This window comes from Centropristis striata, chromosome 11, assembly GCF_030273125.1.
Source record: "Centropristis striata isolate RG_2023a ecotype Rhode Island chromosome 11, C.striata_1.0, whole genome shotgun sequence".
In the NCBI taxonomy this organism is placed as follows: domain Eukaryota; kingdom Metazoa; phylum Chordata; class Actinopteri; order Perciformes; family Serranidae; genus Centropristis; species Centropristis striata.
The window spans coordinates 14,451,780-14,471,959 of NC_081527.1; the positions used below are offsets into that span (position 1 = coordinate 14,451,780).

The 20,180-nt window shown below is 41.9% G+C and overlaps 1 protein-coding gene across 1 annotated transcript; it reads right to left on the bottom strand.

Moving 5' to 3' along the window:
- Window positions 1-447: 447 nt before the first annotated feature.
- On the bottom strand, window positions 448-15,120 carry LOC131980234 (uncharacterized). The gene is made up of 10 exons (XM_059344446.1): window positions 14,884-15,120; window positions 12,142-12,213; window positions 7,761-7,906; window positions 7,521-7,582; window positions 7,250-7,412; window positions 6,992-7,172; window positions 6,737-6,880; window positions 5,004-5,202; window positions 4,697-4,901; window positions 448-4,338 (listed from the first exon to the last, which is right to left on the bottom strand). Exons 1-10 carry the CDS (start codon window positions 15,082-15,084, stop codon window positions 2,487-2,489), a joined length of 3,225 nt encoding a protein of 1,074 aa, XP_059200429.1. The 5' UTR covers window positions 15,085-15,120; the 3' UTR covers window positions 448-2,486.
- Between the last annotated feature and the right edge of the window lie 5,060 nt (window positions 15,121-20,180).

Below are 20,180 nucleotides of genomic sequence, written 5' to 3' on the forward strand. Positions count from 1 at the left end.
AATATCAAGAGCCGATGCCGCTCGGCTGCAGGCGGTGTGCCGTCACAATTACCCAGTTGCCTGTTTTCCAGCGATGCTCTTTGTTGCGCCGATCACATCAGCGGGAGCCCTGCCCCCCTCTTACGCAGCCAGGCCCATCGTCAGCCCCTTGCTGGGAATAGATCAGAGAGCAGGTGAGTCACTACTCTGAGGGAGGGAGAGAACAGCGCTTCCCACGTCAGCAAGGTCGAGGGAGAGATTCTCCGTTCGACAAGACGCACGGGGAATGATGAAGAGATGCCTCACGTTAACAGGCTCAAGAAGAATATTTCAACGGTATGATTAGTATGTCAGGACACCTTTCTGTTCTCATGGTAATGATTCTGCCGTTATGACAGTTTCACACAGTACATCAGCTTACATGAATCACATTACAGCAGCATAAAATTATACAGGTTGGAGAGTAACTTTTCTTCACTGTTTTGGTTTTTTTATTCAGAAAAAAATGTTCAGTCCAAAATGAATATGTGCCTCAGTTGGTCCCACAAGGTCTAGCCTTTGTCAAGGCTGCGAGACATTTGAATTTTCTGCACTACTCATTTTTACAATAAAACAGATGGTTCACCATAAATGAGGACAAAGACATGAGTTTCATAACATACACACATAAATGTACTGTAGCTCAAACCCAAGTCTGTGTGAGAGGAGAAAGGTACAAGCTGTACCGACCATCGCAGTTACCCAGGTGACATCACACATTATAACATGCAGCAATGTTCTCGCGTAGGAGAGATACAATTCAACATGAATGCAGAACGAATAATAAAAATATACATCCATACTGGCAGAGAGGGAGAGAAAGTGGAAAGAAAGCTGTTCAGCCTGTGATTTTAACATGTAAAGATGGACATCTGCAGAAAGCAGACAATATTCTATATTCTTCTTAATGTCAACAAATAAACAAAACCGATGAGGTGTTAGTTTTTCTGTAAATACTTTACCACTTGCCCAGCTTGTTTGTGGTTCTCAGCCCTACACCCATTGTTTTTCCTGCTGAAGACAACTCTTACATGATAAATGTACATTTGTTTTTTTAAATGCTAAATAATTTCCTGACAGCTAATCACTGTGGTTTTGAGCAAACATTACTAAATTACAGGTTAATAGTGTTTTGGGGGGCACTATTTTCAGCTGTGGATGAACACACAATGTTATTTTGGTCAAATTAAATCAAATTTAAACAATTTTACAAGCCTACTTTGTAGCCATGAAGGAAAGTCAACAACTCCAGCTACATGGCGATATATTTTTTACAAACAATTGGGAGAAATAAGTTAGATCAAGTTCAACTACAGGCACTTCTTGACAAACCTTTTTTTTTTGTCTTTTCATGGCATTTGTTGACAACAAAAAATATAGAATATCACCAGAATTATTTTTTATTCAGTATTATGTTGTGAGTATATCCCATGCTGTTGATATTTAGTTTCAACCTCCATTTTCACAGCCTCAACTCTCTGTCAGTGGACCATCTGTCTGAGAGCCTGAGAGGCTCCTGTGTCAGTCACTTTAAGTATCGTCTGTCAGTCTCCCCCTCAGCAGAGTCCCAGCAGTGATACAACACTTCACTAGGGCCCACAGAAGCTCCTGGAAACCGCCTCCTTTATTCTGATGAATAATGGGGACATATGACTAACAAAAATCCTATAAAAATAGATGAAATATGAGTATAAAAAATTATCTGATTTCGACCGCTGTGTTGGCTGTATAGTCTGGGTATCCCATCTGTTTTTTTTACTGAACGATATAATGTGTGTATTCTTCAGATCTGCTGATATGGTGTTAATGCGAGAGGGCTGCGAGCTCTGAAGAATTATGTTTGGCTTTTCTTTTTTTAATATACATATATATATATATGGTCAGTGTTCTTCCCACAAGCTCTCATGGAGACATTTACCCTCATGGTGATCGAGACAAGAAGGACACTTAAGGAGGATATGGTTTTAAAATGAGAGAAATGGGCGACAGAAACTCCATTATCTTTCTTCCCATCAAAGTGCTTTTTGTTTTTAAAGTTAAAACTGTACAGTATTCAAATACACATTGTTTGGACATACAGTAGCATGCTGAAAATTCACAGTTAAGTCTGAAAATATTTAATTTTTCTAAAGATGGGTCTATATTTTCAAAGCTATGTAATGAATGCATTTGATTTTAAGAATGGTTACCAATAAAATGGGGCATCACGTGTCACAGTGGAAATTAAGGTCTGAATGGAAATGCTGGAAGAGACTGGCCATCGAGAGAGAAAGGACTTCTGTCCTTTAGGATATATCTGTGTTTTGATGCATCATTTATGTTTATATTGATGACCTGTCCAAATATATGGGCCACTGAGATGGACCGAGTATCTAACACACGATGAAGTGCTATAGACCGTTCTGTTCAAGTCTGTCGTCTACAGATAATGAAATAATTTTGATGAAGATGATGGGATTGTTAAGCGGTTAAATGGGACTGAAGCCAGGTGAGGCTGTGTGTGACACACTAAGCACACGCTCCGTTCCTCCCTGGCTGAGCTTCTCTGCGCTCCGCAGGCCGCCGTAGAGCCTCTCTTCCACCGACACGACCAGCTTGTCCGTCAGGCTGCTCTCTGACAGAATAGCTTGACTGCTGTTGTTGTTCCTGTTGTCGACTCTCGGATCCATGTGACTCGCCCGTGTCGTCACAGAGGTCAAAGACTGGCTAGTTGTGCTTTCTGTGTCTTTTTCTGTTGCGGCCTGGCAGCCATCGCCCTCACCGGTCGACTCTGCAGAACTCTTCGTTGCCTCAGAGGTTGCTGTACTTTCTGTGGCATCCCCCGCTGCTCCTTCACTCGACGGATTTTTGCTCTCTGTGCTCTCTTTGGCTGCTTCTTCACAAGCCGCAACCTCGCTGGCTTCTTCATCGGCAGCGCTCGCAATGCGTGAGAGTGTGCTGTGATACCTGGTGTCCAGAGGGTAACCGGCGCTATCACCTCTCCGCAGCGGCGTGAATCTCTGCCTCTCCAAAGATGGGGAGTACCTCCCCCCTGCGCCTGACCCTGGGTCGCTGTATTGCTTGTGTCTCTGCCATTGTTTCCGCAGGTGAACTCTAGACCGGTGCCTGGAACGCAGCGGAGAGTCCTGCTGATCGAACCTCGGATCGTGGCGGAGGAACTCGTTGAAAAGAGCATCTGTCTTCTCGTCGATGCTGTAGTCGCGCCGGCGGAGACGAGGTTTGTGAGGACTCGAGGGCTGTGGGATCGGCTTCATCAGCGGAGCCTTGAGCTGGGATTGTGATTCTGGTGGTTTCTGGGGATGAAGGGATTTCAGGAGTTGATATGGTTCTTGAAGGGTAAGGGACTTGCTGCCAGTTTGGGATTTCTCCTTTAGTTTCTCCTCGGTCTCTGTGCTGTCGGCCATCTCTTCCTCCAGCTCCTCCTGAAAGAGCCGGGCCTCGATGCTCTCGCACACTGAACCTTTTCTCCCAGAGCTGGTGAAGAATAACCTCCTCTCAGACGCCGTCTTCCCTCTAGGAGCTCCAGGAGTCCCAAAAAGCCGCATTTCCTCCGGGGCCCTAGATGGTGCTTCAATGGAGGCGTAGCCACTGTCCATCTGAAGGAGCTTACGGTTCCCTGCCTCACCCTCTCCCCCAGTTCCACTTCCCACCTCACTGCCCCCACCTGATGCCCCTCTGATCCCTCCCTCCAACATCTCTCCCTCCCCTTCTCCATCAACCTCATCGTCCAGGTCTTGAGACAGGCAGCTGTCCAGTCCAGAACGAGCTCCTGCACCGCCGAGGGATGAGACGCTGTCAGCATCACTGCGGATTGACTCCCGATCTGTGCTGCTCTGGTCTGAGGAGGCGTATTGCTCCAGAGAGGCTCGCAAGCTCCATATGTCTCTGTACAGGGAGGGAGGAGCCTCCGAGCTCTCTTGGCGAACCATGAAGGAAAAGGAAGAGCCTGAGTCAGTCCTTCGTCTGGCCTCAGCTCCCAACACCACCTCGTCTCCGTCATCTGCCTCCGACTCACTGTTTTTCCTCTCATCTGATGTGTCTTTTGTGTCCTTAGTTGTCCTTAACATGTCTTCAAAACTCTCCTGTACACCAGCTTTTTGTTGTTCCACAAACAAGTCGTCATCTTCTATCGATTCTAGCTCATCTCCCGCTGCTTCTGTTCTTATAACTGCACCAAACTTTGTTTCTTTTTCTTCTCCTGTCCCATTGGCTGTGGCCTCCCCTTGCCTCTGGGTGTGATAATCATTTGGTGGCGTACAGAGATCTTCTCTTCTGGTGCCACTGCTACCACCTGCCTCTACCATGGACTCTAGCTTTAACCTGCACAGATGGAGAACAGTCAGTTAATTAATGGTCATGAGAGAAGCTGTTCTTATTCACTTATACTTATTAAAAGTTATCCACTATAATTCGTAAGGTAACCCATGTAATTATGAGCCAGGAGGCGCAGCTTATTATGACCCATAATCTGAGCTCTTACATATAGTTATGCAAATGTACTTTCTGGTATTGGTGCCTAAACCTTACCAAGTAGTTCTGTTTCACAACGTTAACAATGTGTATAAAACTCTAGCTGCTGTACAACATTAAATGGAATGGTTACGTGTAATATTTCATAGGGTAACATATCAACCGTTCTATGAGAATACCTTGCATGGGATTATGGGAATGGATATACCTGCTGAGGAAGACTGAGGACGTGGGTGCCATGTTGGGGTGAGACAGAGACTCTGCAGACAGGGACTGGAGGCCACTGGTCTGGATGGGGGACTGTGGGAAAGAGTCGATGAGCTCATCTCGGAGAGACGAAGAGTCGTCTTCGGTGTGATCAGTGGTTTCACTTGCTGCTCTCTGCCTCTGAAAGGGCCTTCTTTTGGGGGATCCTGGGTGAAATTTACATGTTTTTTAAGCTTTAATTCCATTTTTGCATCATTAGACCTTCACAATATGAAGGCTAATCATTCATTTATAGCATTTATCCTGACCTTTGGCATCCAGACTGGCAGCCCGATGACTGCTATCAAACTTCCACCTCCTGAAGTAAGGCCCTGCCCCCTCCAGACTGGCATGGCGCCGCAGTTTAGAGAAGAACTGTAGAACTGAAGTCTGGCCCGGAGCTAGAGTCAACTCTCCTCTAATCCCCCTTTCACTCTCAGCCTCTCCCCTGTCCCCGATAGTCTCCATCTGACAGAAGAGATGAAGGGAGAGGAGGATGGAGGGAGGTGATGAGACATTAAGGAGAGATTGAGGCAGACGAGCTGAGATGAATCGCGACAGGCAGAGGCAAAGCCCTCAGGAGACAGCACTTTGTCATATTGTCACTCAGCTGCAGTGATGACTGATGTCACAGTGCATCAGTAGCTTTGAGCCTGTGGCAGCTGCTTTTCACAGCTCTGTTTGTGTGTGATACAACTGGATCATTCGTCACTGAGAGATCTATCTGTGCAAATGTGTTTCTGGCCACTGAATGCAGGCTCACATTTTTACTGTAAAATTGTGTTGTTTGATGGCCAGATTTTGAGAAAATTGGTTCTTTTGATACAAACAAGTAGGTACCTTAAAACGTTCTAAAAATGTCAGCTGTTATTTTCTCACAGGCATTCCTGAGAGAGACCCTGAAATGTTGATGTTTCACTGATGACCCCAGGATAAAAAAAATGGTTTTGCCTGAGAACAAAGAATCTCATTAAAAACAGTGAGCATCGAATCCTAATCCCACGTTTAGGAGGTAATAAAACAAGATTTAGGTTGAGATTGCCTTTGCTTTATAATTTGTTCAAATTATTGTGGTTGTAAGTTTTGTGACGGGAAAAGCAACGTCTCCTCCAACTTGGCTCACTAAGGAAACTACAGCCTATGTCAGCAAAGAGGGGCCAACCCCACACACGCAGAGATGCAAAGCAAATGTTCTTTGTCTATTTGCACCCGGCTGAGAATAGTCACACGGCAGCTATTCTGCATATTACACCCGGTCCTCTCAATCTCGCGTTATTATGGAAACATATGTTGTGTTCAATTTAGTGTGGACTGTTGGAAAAAATGGTAACGGTTGTTAATCAGTTGGTTAGTTAGCATAACTAACGTCTAATGGGTTATGGTAACTTTAGGGTTAGGGATAACTTATGCAATAAGTCACTTTTTTTTGTTATTCACTTAAAAAGTAATACTTGGGTGCTTGTCTTTACCATGATACACACCTGGGTGTAAATAGCAACACTAGCCCTCCAGCCCGGGATCAAATAGCATTGTTAGCTATGGACACCTGGGTGCTAATAGCATCTGCCAGGTTTTATTTGCCCTTTCGCTCGAAAAGAATGAAAGTGAAGGGGACGCCAATATTCACCAATGTTAATTTGGTAAATGTGTGACTATGCCCTAAACGTGTCAGTGATAAGAAGCGAATACGCATATGTGCGAGTTGGAATGACTCATTCGGTGTGTGGTATCTAACGAGGTAAGCCCCTTCTCGTTTCTGGAAGGAGAACTCCCATTGGCTATTTAGGGATTAATATCAGTGAGTTGAAAAGTACTCCAGTACAAAAAACACTCCAGTAGCCATATTCACTAAAGTAATGCAAGGCGAAAAATCTACTACGATCCTAACACACTATCAGACTCAACGCAAGCGGCTCTTTAAAGTTCGGCACAGCTAGCTAAAAATATATATTGACTGGTATTATAACTGTCAAAGCACATTGGGAGAAAAAATGAAACTCACTGTCTGGGACCGTGTGTGCTGTGCTTTCATGGCTGATGACACCTGTCTGGGGCCCTGGTCCAGGATGGTGGAGTGGTGCGGGTCTCCAGGCAGGCCTCCGCTGAGGCTCTGTCCCACCCAGTCGGAGACTCTTCTCTCAGCGGGCTGGAAAAAGAAATCAACACGATGAGAAAACATGGATCTTGTGCAATTTGTGCACATAAACCACATTGACATTGACATTTGTGCGATAAACCACAGCCAGTGTGAAGTTACCTGGTAGATGGTGAGAGGCAGTTTGGGAGCTGCGGTCTCATTGATGTTGACGGTGCTGCTTTCTGTTGAGTCACACTCCATGATGGTGAGGATCTTCAGGTCGCATGGGGCCGGAGGCAGGTGAAGGTGGGTCAGCCGGGCCTTCTTCAGGTGGTGGAAGTCTCCCTCAGTCAGAGTGTATCTGAGAAAGAGGACGAATCATCAAATCTAATTCCAGTTCATCCATAAATAATGTAAAAATCACCCGTCGTAATGTACCTGCGTCCTTTGTCCTGAGTCGTCTTCTCCTGTTCATAAAGTGCAGATTCATTAAAGGAGACTCTGCGGCCAGTAGCCCCAGTGGATACAAATCGTTCTGACTCTCCATCGTGACAGCTCGCAGCTGAGAGAGCGTCTGATTCATCCAGATGAATGGTGATCTCTGAGTGACAAAGAGAACAAGGCCAAACCAAGAGAGAATAATAGTGTTAATGACGACAGCGGCCCAGGAGATATACATGTATAAACTTTTTTTACAAACAGCTCTGACCTTGGGTGGGCTGAGAATCCTCAGCATAGGTGGTGTTTGTCTTCTCAGGGTCATCACTCGCTCTGAAAGGGGAAAAGATTTTGAATTCTTTTGAAATGTCTTTCATAGAAAACAAAAATCAGATCTTTCAGTTTCAACTTTAATCCCCTGCTGCTACAGTCACGACAGCTCCTGTAATCCCTGCTTGTTTGCAGATGAACTAAACCCACACAGCGTGCCACTCAGCAGGGGAGCACCCACCTGGAGTATCTCCGTCCACCCATGCAGCAGCGGTGACAGAAGAGGAGCAGCAGGGAGAGCAGGACCAGGGTCCCCCCAGCAAACACACTCAGCAGCACCAACAGCAGCACATAGTTCTCCACCTGGCCCGCCGACACCGGCACATCCTGACCAAGAGAAGAGGTTAGGCACATTTAGTCAGTACATTGTACTTTACAGTGGGGAATGTACCTAAGTACTTCTTGTGTATTTTCATTTTAACTTTATACTTCCACTTCACTATATTTGAGGGTAAATATTGTACTTTTTCCCATTACATTTATCTGATAGTATAGCCTCTTTTTTACATTTTCTCTGTGTTTTTCTTTGACTACTTCTTTCACCAGCGTACCCCAGAGTTCAGTTTATCTCTCACACACCGAGCAATGTTTTTTTTTTTTATTATTATCATGCAGTGTATTGCGATGGGGCTTCTTTGCTCAGTACATTTACAGTGTAAAAAGATAAAGAAACAACCAGTTTTCCAACCACCACCCTACCTTCCCCTTGATCGAAGAGCACAATAAGAAATAAAAAAAGATTTATCCTGAAATATAATTTCAAAAAATTCCCTTTAAAGTAACACACTCAAAATGTCCCAAAAAAAATCAAATATTGAGATAAATTATCATGTTCGGTAAAAATATCAGCCTTCAAACCATGGTACTCTCTGTACTCTGTTAGTGTTTAGGTTGCACAACATCAGTTTAATTCCGGTTGTTTGTGTTCAGATGACATTGCTGGAGCTCGTAACTCATTCCTTTAATAGTACAATAAGGCAGAAGCTAACATATCTCTGTTGTCATCTTTAGTTATTGTGAGCTCACTAGCTGTGTTTTTCCTGCTGGGACAATAATTGATTCTTCTTCCTTTGAGCTTTGCAGCAATGAGGAATCTCTGTGTCGCATTACGCTGCCAGCTAAGTGCCGTAATATTTAATAAGGAGTGGAATTAACACTGAAAGACTTTCTTTAAGTCCAGGCCTCCTCACAGTGATTCTTATCCACACATACATACATACATCCTGCCTGCACACACACACACACACACACACACACACACACACACACACACACTGCTTTCCACTTTCTCTGATTAATACTCTCAGTCTTGGCCGAGTGAGCTGATTTGGGGATGCTAATCGAAATGTCAGCGAGACCCTTAATTCAATCTCCCAGCTCTTCTCAATGAGGGGGAAATGAGGCCTCCGCAGGCTAAAAATGGAAATCGGAGGAGGATGCAGACGCACAAGAGCAATCCCCACACCAGACTTTCCTGGCTCTTCTTCCGCCGTCACTTTCAAAAGAGAGTGAAAATAATTGGGCTCTTTTCACCGTCACAAATGGGATGTTCACCCATTGCAGCATTTAACGTTACATAAGGTATTAAAATGTTAAAGGTTGTCATCATGCACAGATTCAAAGGAAACAGTGGAGTGGAGAGTCTCCTTACTGAACACAGAAAGACCTTTATGATGACGCAAAGGACTGCAGAAAATTATGTATTTTAATAATGATTAATCTGCGAACTCCAAGCCTTAATAGTGAAGCCATTGTGGAAGGGCCTCTACTATTTCCAAAAGAAGTCTATGAGAAAATGACCCTACTTCTCACTTGATTTATTTTTATAAATCATTAACTCTACCTAACAGCATTAGCGTTAGCATGATCATAGACTGTATATAAATAGTGGATATAGCCAACGTGATGTCACCCAGTGATTTGTGAACTACCCGTTTGAAGCACTGAGTTTGGCATTACGGCCATCATGATCTTGCTTTACGTCCTTCCCTCGCAATCTTTGTTTTTTGAAACCAGAACAGATCATATTTGGATTGGGGAGGTCCAAATCATACCCTGCTTTATCATCTCTTTTCTTCTAAATGGGACCATTATTTACACAATTAGCATCATATTGTCTTGAAGAAGACTTGAAACTAGTGATTGAGACCATAATCATGCCACCAGCATTTTACTGAGGCAATTAATTAAGTGTGAAGTAATCTAATTTTGTATTGAGATAGATAGGACAGGAGTTCTTTTGCAACAGTGTCGACCCCTGCTGAACTTTTGAAAGATTAAGGCACTTCTTCACTTCTGCATTTGCTTCACTGCTCAAACTGAGAGGTTGCTGCCTGAGTTTGAAATGACCTTGTCTTCCAGACCTCCTTCTACTCAAAACGGCAAATGAAAGCATACAAAAGTACGGAGGCTTTTCACTTTTTCGTTTGCAGCTGGGTCCGTGACCTGGGTGCCAAGGTGCTCCAAAACACCAAGATGGTGATGGCAAAAACGTCAAACTCAAGTTTTAAAAACAGTCCGCAAACTCAGTCAAATCATAGTGGCTATGTCCACCACTTATATACAGTCTATGATATGTAGGTTTTGAATTTATGGTTTGCTGCCTCCAAAGTCTTTGTTATGTCAGAATAAAATCAGAATAAAATTTTTTTTTTCAAATATTTCATTTATGGCATCAAATCCTCACAACTGGAGAAGCAGCAAACTGAAAATGTTTGACATTTTAATTGAAAAATAACTGAAACGATTAATTTTCTGTCAATCAACTGAGGAAAGTGTGTATTAGAAAACAGAGTGTGTGTGTGTGTGTGTGTGTGTGTGTGTGTGTGTGTGTGTGTGTGTGTGTGTGTGTGTGTGTGTGTGTGTGTGTGTGTGTGTGTGTGTGTGTGTGTGTGTGTGTGTGTGTGTGTGTGTGTGTGTGTGTGTGTGTGTGTGTGTGTGTGTGTGTGTGTGTGTGTGAATCAAAGAGCAAAAACAGCTGTTTTTTTGTGCTGACTCTGCTTTTACTGTAAATGTTGCACCTCCGTGAGACAAAGCATCAATCAATCTGTGTCAGCCTCCACCACACGCTCACACCAACAGCAGGCGCAGAAGAGAGAGTGCTGCTACATAGAAGAAGCCGTAATCTTTTACTTATAAAACCAGAAAGGGTTGATGATTATGTGCATTGGAGCACATAACCTTTTTTTCCCTTTTTCATTCAACCTCAAAGCTACTTTAGGCCTGATCCTGTTAAAGCAAGTCCCATGTCACACACATATACACACACACAAAGTATATTTTTACATTCATCAGATGCTGAAGTGGCCTACTTTCAGCTTAAGCCTATGGGGAGATACAGTGTTTGAAGCTGTATGTATGTGCATGAATTACAGTTCCATCACAGCATAACATACACACCTTGATGCATCCACAGTTACACTCGTGTGTGCAGCACACACACACAAATTTGTCAAAGCATTTGTAGCTTAATGAAATCTGCTGTTTTTACAAGCTCAGCCAAACAGGAAGAACAACACAATCAATCAGCTGCAGCAGTGAAGCCTCTCACTATTCTTTAGGCCATGTTTCTAACACACACTGTCGAGGCAAACAACAGTCAATTCTCCCTCCACACAGACAGCTTTAACTGTCCGATAATCACCGCCGCTGGCTCAGATATCCCCCCCGGCCTCCAGGGGCTTCATGGCACACAAAGCCAGCAGCATACACAGTCCTGTTTTTGAGTCAAATCCTCTTTGGCTACAGATCAGGCTGTCCTCCACTACAGCTCCACCTGGGATATAATACCTGTTACTGGAACACTGTGGTGTTAGCTCGCTGTGTCTACCTATTGCTGGCTGCTTTTGGCTGAGCTCCAGGTTGATCCGTAAAGTATTGTGGAGGAGTTTCTGTTCACTAGACCACAGACACAAGAGGCCTTTTCTGATTTCCTAGTTTGTACATCCTCGATTCCTTTCCTCTCTTCCTCCCCTCACGTCTATTCCCAACCCCTGGGGATGCGAGCGGAGGAGGCGAGACAACAAGCATTTAACAAAATGAGACATCTTTGCTTCGAAGCTGTCATTGTAAAGCTGTGTTAATTATTTATGACGTGTGTCACACAGCTGCACATCTGTCCATCGTCACGCCTCTTTTGTACGTCACAGGTGCCTCTGTTTTGACTCAATTTTATATTCACACCTCCAAATTCAAAGTGAAACATTTCAGAGCTTACTGTCCATTATCTCTATATCTGAATGCACAAAAGAAACACCTGTTGAAACACATGGCCACTGTCAGCTTTGTAAGATATTTAACTTTTGATTTGTTTGTACATTTAGTCCCACTTTCATGTTTGTAATTGCAGACTCAAGTTGTCCACACAAGTGACACACACAAGTAAAACTTGATGTATAACTGTCTCAATGAAGTCATGGGTGCAGAAAAGGCCTCCATAATAATACACCTTTATATCCTAATTTTTTCCAAGCTTCTGCTCCAGCTGATGTTAAAGGTATGGTGAGTGTATATGTGTTGATGGTGCTGGACAGAGTTGGAGGGGCGGATGGAGTGGTACTCACAGTGGAGTTGTCAGTCAGACTTGTTAGAACAGGCAAATCATTGCTCATGGTCCAGGTCAGCGTGTGTGAACCCTGCAGAGGACGGAGACAGTGAAGTCAGTCAGAGCTGCTGCTTCTCTTGGCAATGATACAGATTCTGTCATTTAATGCAGAAAACTCAAATGGAGGAGATGTAAGGGATACGGTAATCAACAATTAAATGATCCTACTAACCACACGCACTGACCAATTTGTTGAAAATTGGTGTAATGGCCCTTTTACATACCAAACACGCCACATACCTAACTCTAGTCTGGACTGAGTGCTTTGCATTAAACCCTTGTTTGTCTAAAGACTTACTGACGTCTCCTGATGATGGACTATTACAGCACAAAAACCCAGAATCCCTCACAATAAACTCTCAGTTTCTAGACTACAGTCCATTGTCTGTAAAATGAGACGGAGACAGACAAAGACGTGTGGTGAGGGAAGTGGAAGAGCTGACAGTACATAATAATTTACACAGAGTGCAGCTTGTGTAACATCAGTCCATGATTGCATTCCTTATACTCATACTGGTAACTCTGCAGCCGCACACTGCCTCTCCATGTGAGAGTCATATTTTATGTAATATCTCATACATACCAACAGCTCAAGGTAACTACGACAAGGACAGCGCTGTGAATAGCAAGAGCACACCAACAATAGAGAGCCACACACATGCAAGCATAATGCCAGTAACACTTTAACCCCTCTTACTTAGCGTCTCTGGACAGAATAAACATGTAATCATTTATTTAACAAACTATAATGTAGTTATAAGCAGCTATAAGGACTTTTTAAAATACTTAATTAATGTACAGTACTTGTATTAATTATCCTGTGAAGACACATTTTATATTATTACAGCTCTTTTATACTATTTATTACCGATTTAGTGATTATATGTGAAAAATACTGATTTCAGATAGATTCTGCAAGATTTTTATCTTTATTTTGACATGATCACAGTCTCCTTCCAGGCAGATGTGGTGAAAACATCTGTCTTCTCTTTACTGACTGATTATAAAACAATCAAAATGGTTTAAAGCTACCTTGCAGAAGAATTTAAATGGTCATGTGTATTATATTGTCCAAGGTCTTAAAAATGTCCTGGTTGGCGGTCTTATGTTTTCCTTTTCTTTCAGCCTCATAAAAAGGTTTTGCAAAGAAGAAACCTATTTAATAATTTCTCTATATTAACTGACCTGTTCATCAACTTGCAGTAAATATGACCCATCACAGCAGTTCCCTTCATGCATTCTGACATGAAATATGCATTATAATATATATAAAAACTTAATTTGTGATGTGTTAGTTATGAACAAAGCATGCTGTGGAACTGTGTTCAAAGACACATACAACCCTGATTCCAAAAAAGGTTGGGATGCTGTGAAAAACATACTTAAAACAGACAGACAAGAAACCTAATATTTAAAATGATAAACTTTTGCTTTTTGTAAATATACCCTGAATACTGAATAAGATGCATTCTGTTTTTACAGCGTCCCAACATTTTGGAATCTGGGTTGAAGAAGTTTAGTTAATGTCCCGAAGTCTCCAAAAAATATCAAATATATCCGGCTGAATTTTGGGGACATGTTGTAAAATGATGCATTACACATCTAGCATATTTTCATAAGATTAATGGTGCAGACATGAAAACATGAAGTCATAATTCTTTCACTCTGAATAAACATCGTAAAGCTGATATATAATATATGTGTTTAATTGTCAGACAGTGTGGAAAAATATGACTTAAGCCCATGTCAGGGGAAATTTAAAAAAAGAAAAGAGTGTGTTAATACGTTTTTTAATCTTTTTATCATCATACTGATTTTGAGAATATTCATTGTATAACGATTTACTTTTTTGTGTGTCACAGTATTATGATTATATTAAAAATAAATGTATTATTCAATTATTTTTATTTCAATTAATTATTCATTCACGTTTTTGTCCTAATAGTCTAAATATGAGCACTTAGAAATACAACATTAATAATCATATTATTATTATTATTATTATTCATATCATTATTTCAGAATTATTGATTCATTCATATAACTTTTTTCCTATTAGTCTAATTTCGAGCACACGCTAGGAGTTGTAGAAAAGATTACAATTATTGTAATAAAAATATTTTATTACCTAATCATTTTAATTGAATTTAATGATTTATACATTCATTTATAGTTACTATTTTCCAATAGGTCTCATTTTGATTAACCTAAAGTTATAGAAAACAATATCATCATAATAATTATTGTTATTGTTATTATAAAAGGCCTTATACCCGCCATCTACATGGATTATAAAGATTAAGGGATTTCTTAGCGTCATCATCATTTGATCTTATTACTAAGGGTAAGTATCTAGAATAAGTAAATTGAAAACACTGACCCCGGCTGGTGTACAAAAAAATATGCGCGCATGGCGTGCATGTATGAGTGCTGTTTGCGCGCGCTTAACCACGCACACACGCAAATACACACCGGGCAGGCAGACAGACAGATGGACGAGGCGGCTAAGACAGACAGACAGACAGACAGACAGTTTCTAGTTCATTCCATTAGTGGACGTTAATGATGCTCGTGGTGTTTACACCCTTATAAGCACCATCATAGTTTTTGGGGCGAAGGGGGTGAAGGGGGGGTCACTGCATATGACCCTGGCGTGTGACTGCATGATGATGGTCTCCAGATGTGTGCAGCTGTATCTTACGGTGTATACAGGCGGTGTTGGAGCAGCTTCCCTCCGCTCTGTGCAGACTACAGCGACCCGCGGCAGCCGGCGGCGCTCAGCAGCAGCAGCCTCAGCATCAGCAGCAGCAGCATCTTGCTCTCTCCTCCGAAAACCCGCCGATCGGGGCTGTCCCACATCTCTGCGTCGTGTGCTCCCAGCCTGCGGGGAATAAATCACCATCAGTCACACGGGAGCCCTCATGTGCGCGGACAACACCGGGATGCTCCGCCGCTGCGCTCCAAACACCTCTCACTAAATCACGATAATCTCTCCTGCTGTTGTTTGTCACCTATCCCACGTCTTACATAATGAAATAGTAGCACATTACAGCGCGAGCACGGTCCGTGGAGTGGTGCTGATGTGAGCGGGGCAGAGACGGGACTCACCCGGCTGTAGACTCCGTGTGAAGCGGCGGAACACAGGCAGCCTGCCCCGTCTGCATACTTTAATTTGGGCTTCAAATAAAGACTGTAGTTATGAATGAAACCACACGCGATTAGACACACCCACCGCCCGCTCTCTGCGCACCACGTGACCAGCACTGACGATGATGATGGTGGTGATGATGTGAGATGGAGGAGAAAACCTCATTCACAGCGGCTGTTCATGAATGGCAGCCGTTGGCAGAGCAAAGGGTGGATATCAGGTTATTTTTTACGTAATCCGGAATTCGAATTAATATTCTAATGTTTTTTATTTTTATTTTCTGTGTTTGAGTCTGTCACTTTTTCTTTGTTGCGCGACAAAATGCAGGGAGACAGCAGACAGCTGCGTGCTGTGGACGTTTTTGTAATCTCACGTTTTACCACTAGGTGGCAGCGTTGTACTGTTGTTTTCTGGTTTAATAAAATGGAAGTTCTTCATGCAGATTTTTTTTTTTCAAAAATCAGATCCAGCCAAGAACCACATTTTAAAAATAGTTCCATACAGTCATGTAAAAAAAATATTAGACTGCCCTTGTTTTGTTTTCTTCAATTTCTTGTTCATTTAATACCTGGTACAACTAAAGGTACATTTGTTCGGACAATGTAATGATAACAACAAAAATAGCTCATAAGAGTTTTGGGAATGATTTTCTTGTTAGGGATTTTTTGTTATTATCAAAAACAAATATCATTTTTGTTATTATCTCTTAAATGAAACTCTTATGAGCTATTTTTGTTTCATTCATTATATTTGTCCAAACAAACTATCTTTAGCTGTACCAGGCATTAAAATGAACACGAAATTGAAGAAAAAGGGTGCTCTAATCATTTTTTCCATGACTGTATATTCAATAGAATCTGGCTACTACTGTTCCATAAAGCCAGCTAACTCAATTTTCAGTTAATTCACCTTCATAAAGCACATTCAACTAGTTTCCCCAGAATGCATTGCCATAGTACCATGGCTTGAACTATGTCAAATTTGCTTTATGAAACAGGCCTCTGATCATAATTGAACTTCTTTAGATGTTTTATTAGTTGAATAAAGGATTTATATCGAAATCATTAGAAAAATGAGAGAATTTACACCAGAAGGATGCTTTCTCTAATGAAAGTTTTGATCCTGTAATATTGTTATACCTTACGATATACTTGAATATCCCCTTGGGGACATTTTTCTTGGACTTGAGGGCTGCACACATAAGAGCTTTTTGTTTTTGTTGCTTCAACTTAAACACTAAATTGACTAAAACTACTGCAAATTTAGATATTTGTTTGTGCCTGCTGCTTGGCATCGTCTATAAGATAGATAAGATATGACTTTATCTATCCCGCAGTGGGGAAATTTAGTTGTCACTGTAGCTCAAGATACAAACACATAGATATAGAAGACAGAATAAAGAATATAAAAAATAAGACATATACACACATTTTATACACATTATACATACATTTCTGCTATTTGGCATTTATATCTTATCTTTCAACTCCTTTGTAAATGTTTGTCAAACCCTTGATCCATCTGTGGTGTGTCTGTGTATACTGTAACACAATGTTATTATATATCCTGATATATGGAATAATTGAACAGATTGATTGATGCACCTGCCGTTAGGGTTTCATCAAATAACAAAGCTCTAATCATCAAAGAGACCCAGAGAGGTGATATTTATTTGAAGTCAGTGTCAGTTATTTCCATTATATCTTTCCATTACTTTGTCTATCGTGTGTCTTTTGTAACACAAATATTTGAACTCACTCTGTAATTCAAACAGGCTTCTTGCAGTCATCGCCCTGCAGTGTACGTTCTTGTGTGATGCAGAAATGTAGCAAGCAGCAGCAAAAAAATGAAAAATGTTTCAGCTGCAGTGTGCAGGCGGTCTAATCTGCACCTGTGTGATAACAGAAAGCTGGAGGAAATTGTCTGAGTGAGAATAAGGCAGACTTCTGAAGAACCCAGAGCACAAAGACTTTACCCCAGCAAAACTTTTGCAAACTGGCCCAAAAGTGGAACAGCTGGTTGAGTGACAGAAATAACCTCACACATGACCAGAGATACTTTGATTCACCAGGACAGATCAGTTCAGCCAACAAACTGACCTACATGTATTTACTCACTGGAGTTAACCGACAAAATGTAGGAGTGAGATGTCCCTTTCGCTGGATAAATGCTGTTGATTCAGGAATGTGACCACATTATGCCCTCATATGCCACGTCTGTGTAAACTTTAATAGCCTCTCAGACTATGTATCTTACATTCCAGGACATTTGGAGACATTTTAAGCTCCTCTGTCTATTTTCCGCCTTCCTAAGAGGGTCTAATTTCACTCTATGAGCAGTAAATCCTCTTCAGACATCCCAAATATAAACACAGTGTATGGTTCCAAGGACTTGGGACTTGTTTATACACTTTGGAATAAAAATGCTGCCACTTTAGGCACAGTCTGTGAGAACATCTTTAGCTTTTAGACCCCCACATAGAATGACATAAATACATGTATTATGGATATTTAATAGTCGACACATATAGAAGAAAGTGCTTTTTTCCCCTCACTGGTATCATTCAAAGTATCATCCAGACCCACGTCTAATTTGTCCTGTTGTAAGCTTCACAAACACATTTTGTTTGCTAAATCCTTCCTACTGCACAAATGTGACAGTATAGTTTTGCTGCCACCATTTTTTTTCAATTCTTAAATACTTTTCTTGATTTTCTTGCTTTTCTACAAGAATTCAAGGTAGTATGGGATGAGTAGCTGATATTAAAATGATCATTTTGGTATTATTTTTAAAATAATCAGACTCAGTTGTATGGTGTACCTCTTAGGGTTTTTTGCTCATATGGGGAACATTGGCCCATGCTTTATACTTAAAACAAGCATTAGATGAATAAATAAATAAATAGTACCCACTGTGCTCTACAGTGAATGGGTAGACATATAGCTGAGTTTAAGACATTCATCCATTTAGGGATGTAAAGTCATGCATTTAAGATCAGTGAAGAGCCATCAGTGCTCTCCTCAATCTATTTCAGACAACGCTTCAGCCATTTGATGATTTTTTTCTCAGTCCGTGTTTAAGATTATTAAATCTTGAAATATCCAACACTGGTTCTTCACTTACAAATGTTTTCATCTCTGAAATTCCAGCAGCTCTAAGGTGTAACATACCAGAGGATTGAAGCATCTGGGAAATGATGCCAGGAGAGGCTGTGTAGGGGTAGGAGGAATGTGGAGGAGAGGATAAACGCAGTGTGTGTGTTTATGTGCGAGTGTGTGTGTGTGTGTGTGTTGCTGGACGGTTGACGTCAGAGCTGCGTCTGTGCATGCTCTGGAGAGCAGGACATCCTGTGGAATTGTTCTCAGCGAGCCCCGAAGAATGTAAAGCAGCAACCTCTCCCTTCTCGCTCGTCTCAGCGAAACTCTGTAGGGGTACGCTGCCATAGAAATGTTGGGTGGGGGAATGACTCCCAGTTAAAAGGAAAAAAGAGATGAGGAGGAGATTAGTGCAGGATTCCTTGTGAATTCCAGTATAGTTCAACAGTGATTACGATGAAGTCATGCTTTTAAATGTTATTTATGGGCAGATTGTGAGGCAAAGGGCCCCTGGGCACAGACAGGCAAAAGGCCCCACTACCACTCCTTGTCAGTTGGTGTCTGTTTGATGTTGTTTTGTGTCTCTGGAGTCATTTTGTTCATCTTTGTGGACATTTTAAGTCTCTCTGTAGTCATTTTAAGTTACTCTGTAGTCATTTTAAGTCTCTCTGTAGTGTTTTTGTGTCCCTGTGTAGTCATTTTAGGTATCTTTTCCTTCTGTTTTAAGTCTCTTCGTAGTCATTTTGTGTCTCTTTGTAGTCTTTTTTGTGTCTCTTTGTAGTCTTTTTGTGTCTCTTTGTTGTTTTTTTGTGTCATTTTATGTTTTTTTGTGGTCATTTTCAGTCTATTCCTAAATGGTCCGTGTCTCTTTGATTGACATGTCATAGATGGCCCTGACACTTTGGGCCCCTGGGTCTGTGTCCTGTCAGCTCAATCAATAATCCATCCATGGTTGTGTGTCGATGTGTGTATAGCTCTTATATTTCTAGAGCACATGTTTATGGAGCATAAGACAAAGAAACAAATAGAGATGAGAATACTGAAGTAGCTAAGCAAAGCACAAAAGAATGAAAAAGGCGGGGATCAATAGTTGGTGTTTTTCTCGCTGCTCAGGTTTTCAGACAGAAAAGAGTCAAACATGTCTGCATTTGGAGAGGAGAGAGTGTGGGGGTGAGTGGAGGAAGGGAGGTAGGTGATATGGGAGTGGAGTGACGCAGGCTGGATAAAGCGGGGGTGTTGTGGGTGTAGCTATTTATAGCCACTGTGAGGAGACACATATTAGCTGCATTTCTCTGCCCTATCCGGGCTTCCTACGTCATTTTACTCCAAGCTGGTCCTCTCTCCACTCTGAGTCATGTGACAGGTGCAGCCCCGAGATCCTGCTGAGGACCAGCAGAGGAGGGACACGAATACTAAACAGCCAAGGATGAAAAAGACTGCAGAGAACAAAGGGTGGATGCTGTCTCTGAGCGTCTCCTCCCACTGGCTGAACAGTGAGATTATACCGCATCCAGAGATGTGCATGTGATGAGCTGGTCAGGGTGTTTCCCTGCATTCAGCCCAGTGCATGCTGGGACAGGCTGCTTACGCACCCATGTGACCTTGAAAAGGAAGAATAGGAGAAATGATTGGGAATATTCCTTACACCCTCTGTGTATATACAGAATTCTATTTTAACCCAATTTAAATTCAAAATATATTGTATAATTCAAATGTGTTATTTTTCATTACACACCTGTGCTTTCGTGTCAATGG

Coding starts and splice junctions, on each gene's coding strand:
- LOC131980234 (XM_059344446.1), bottom strand. CDS start 15,084: ATGGTGATTTATTCCCCGCAGGCTGGGAGCACACGACGCAGAGATGTG. Junction 12,214..14,883: donor CAACACCGCCTGTATACACC/GTAAGATACAGC, acceptor CGTCCTCTGCAG/GGTTCACACACGCTGACCTG. Junction 7,413..7,520: donor GGATTCTCAGCCCACCCAAG/GTCAGAGCTGTT, acceptor TTTGTCACTCAG/AGATCACCATTCATCTGGAT.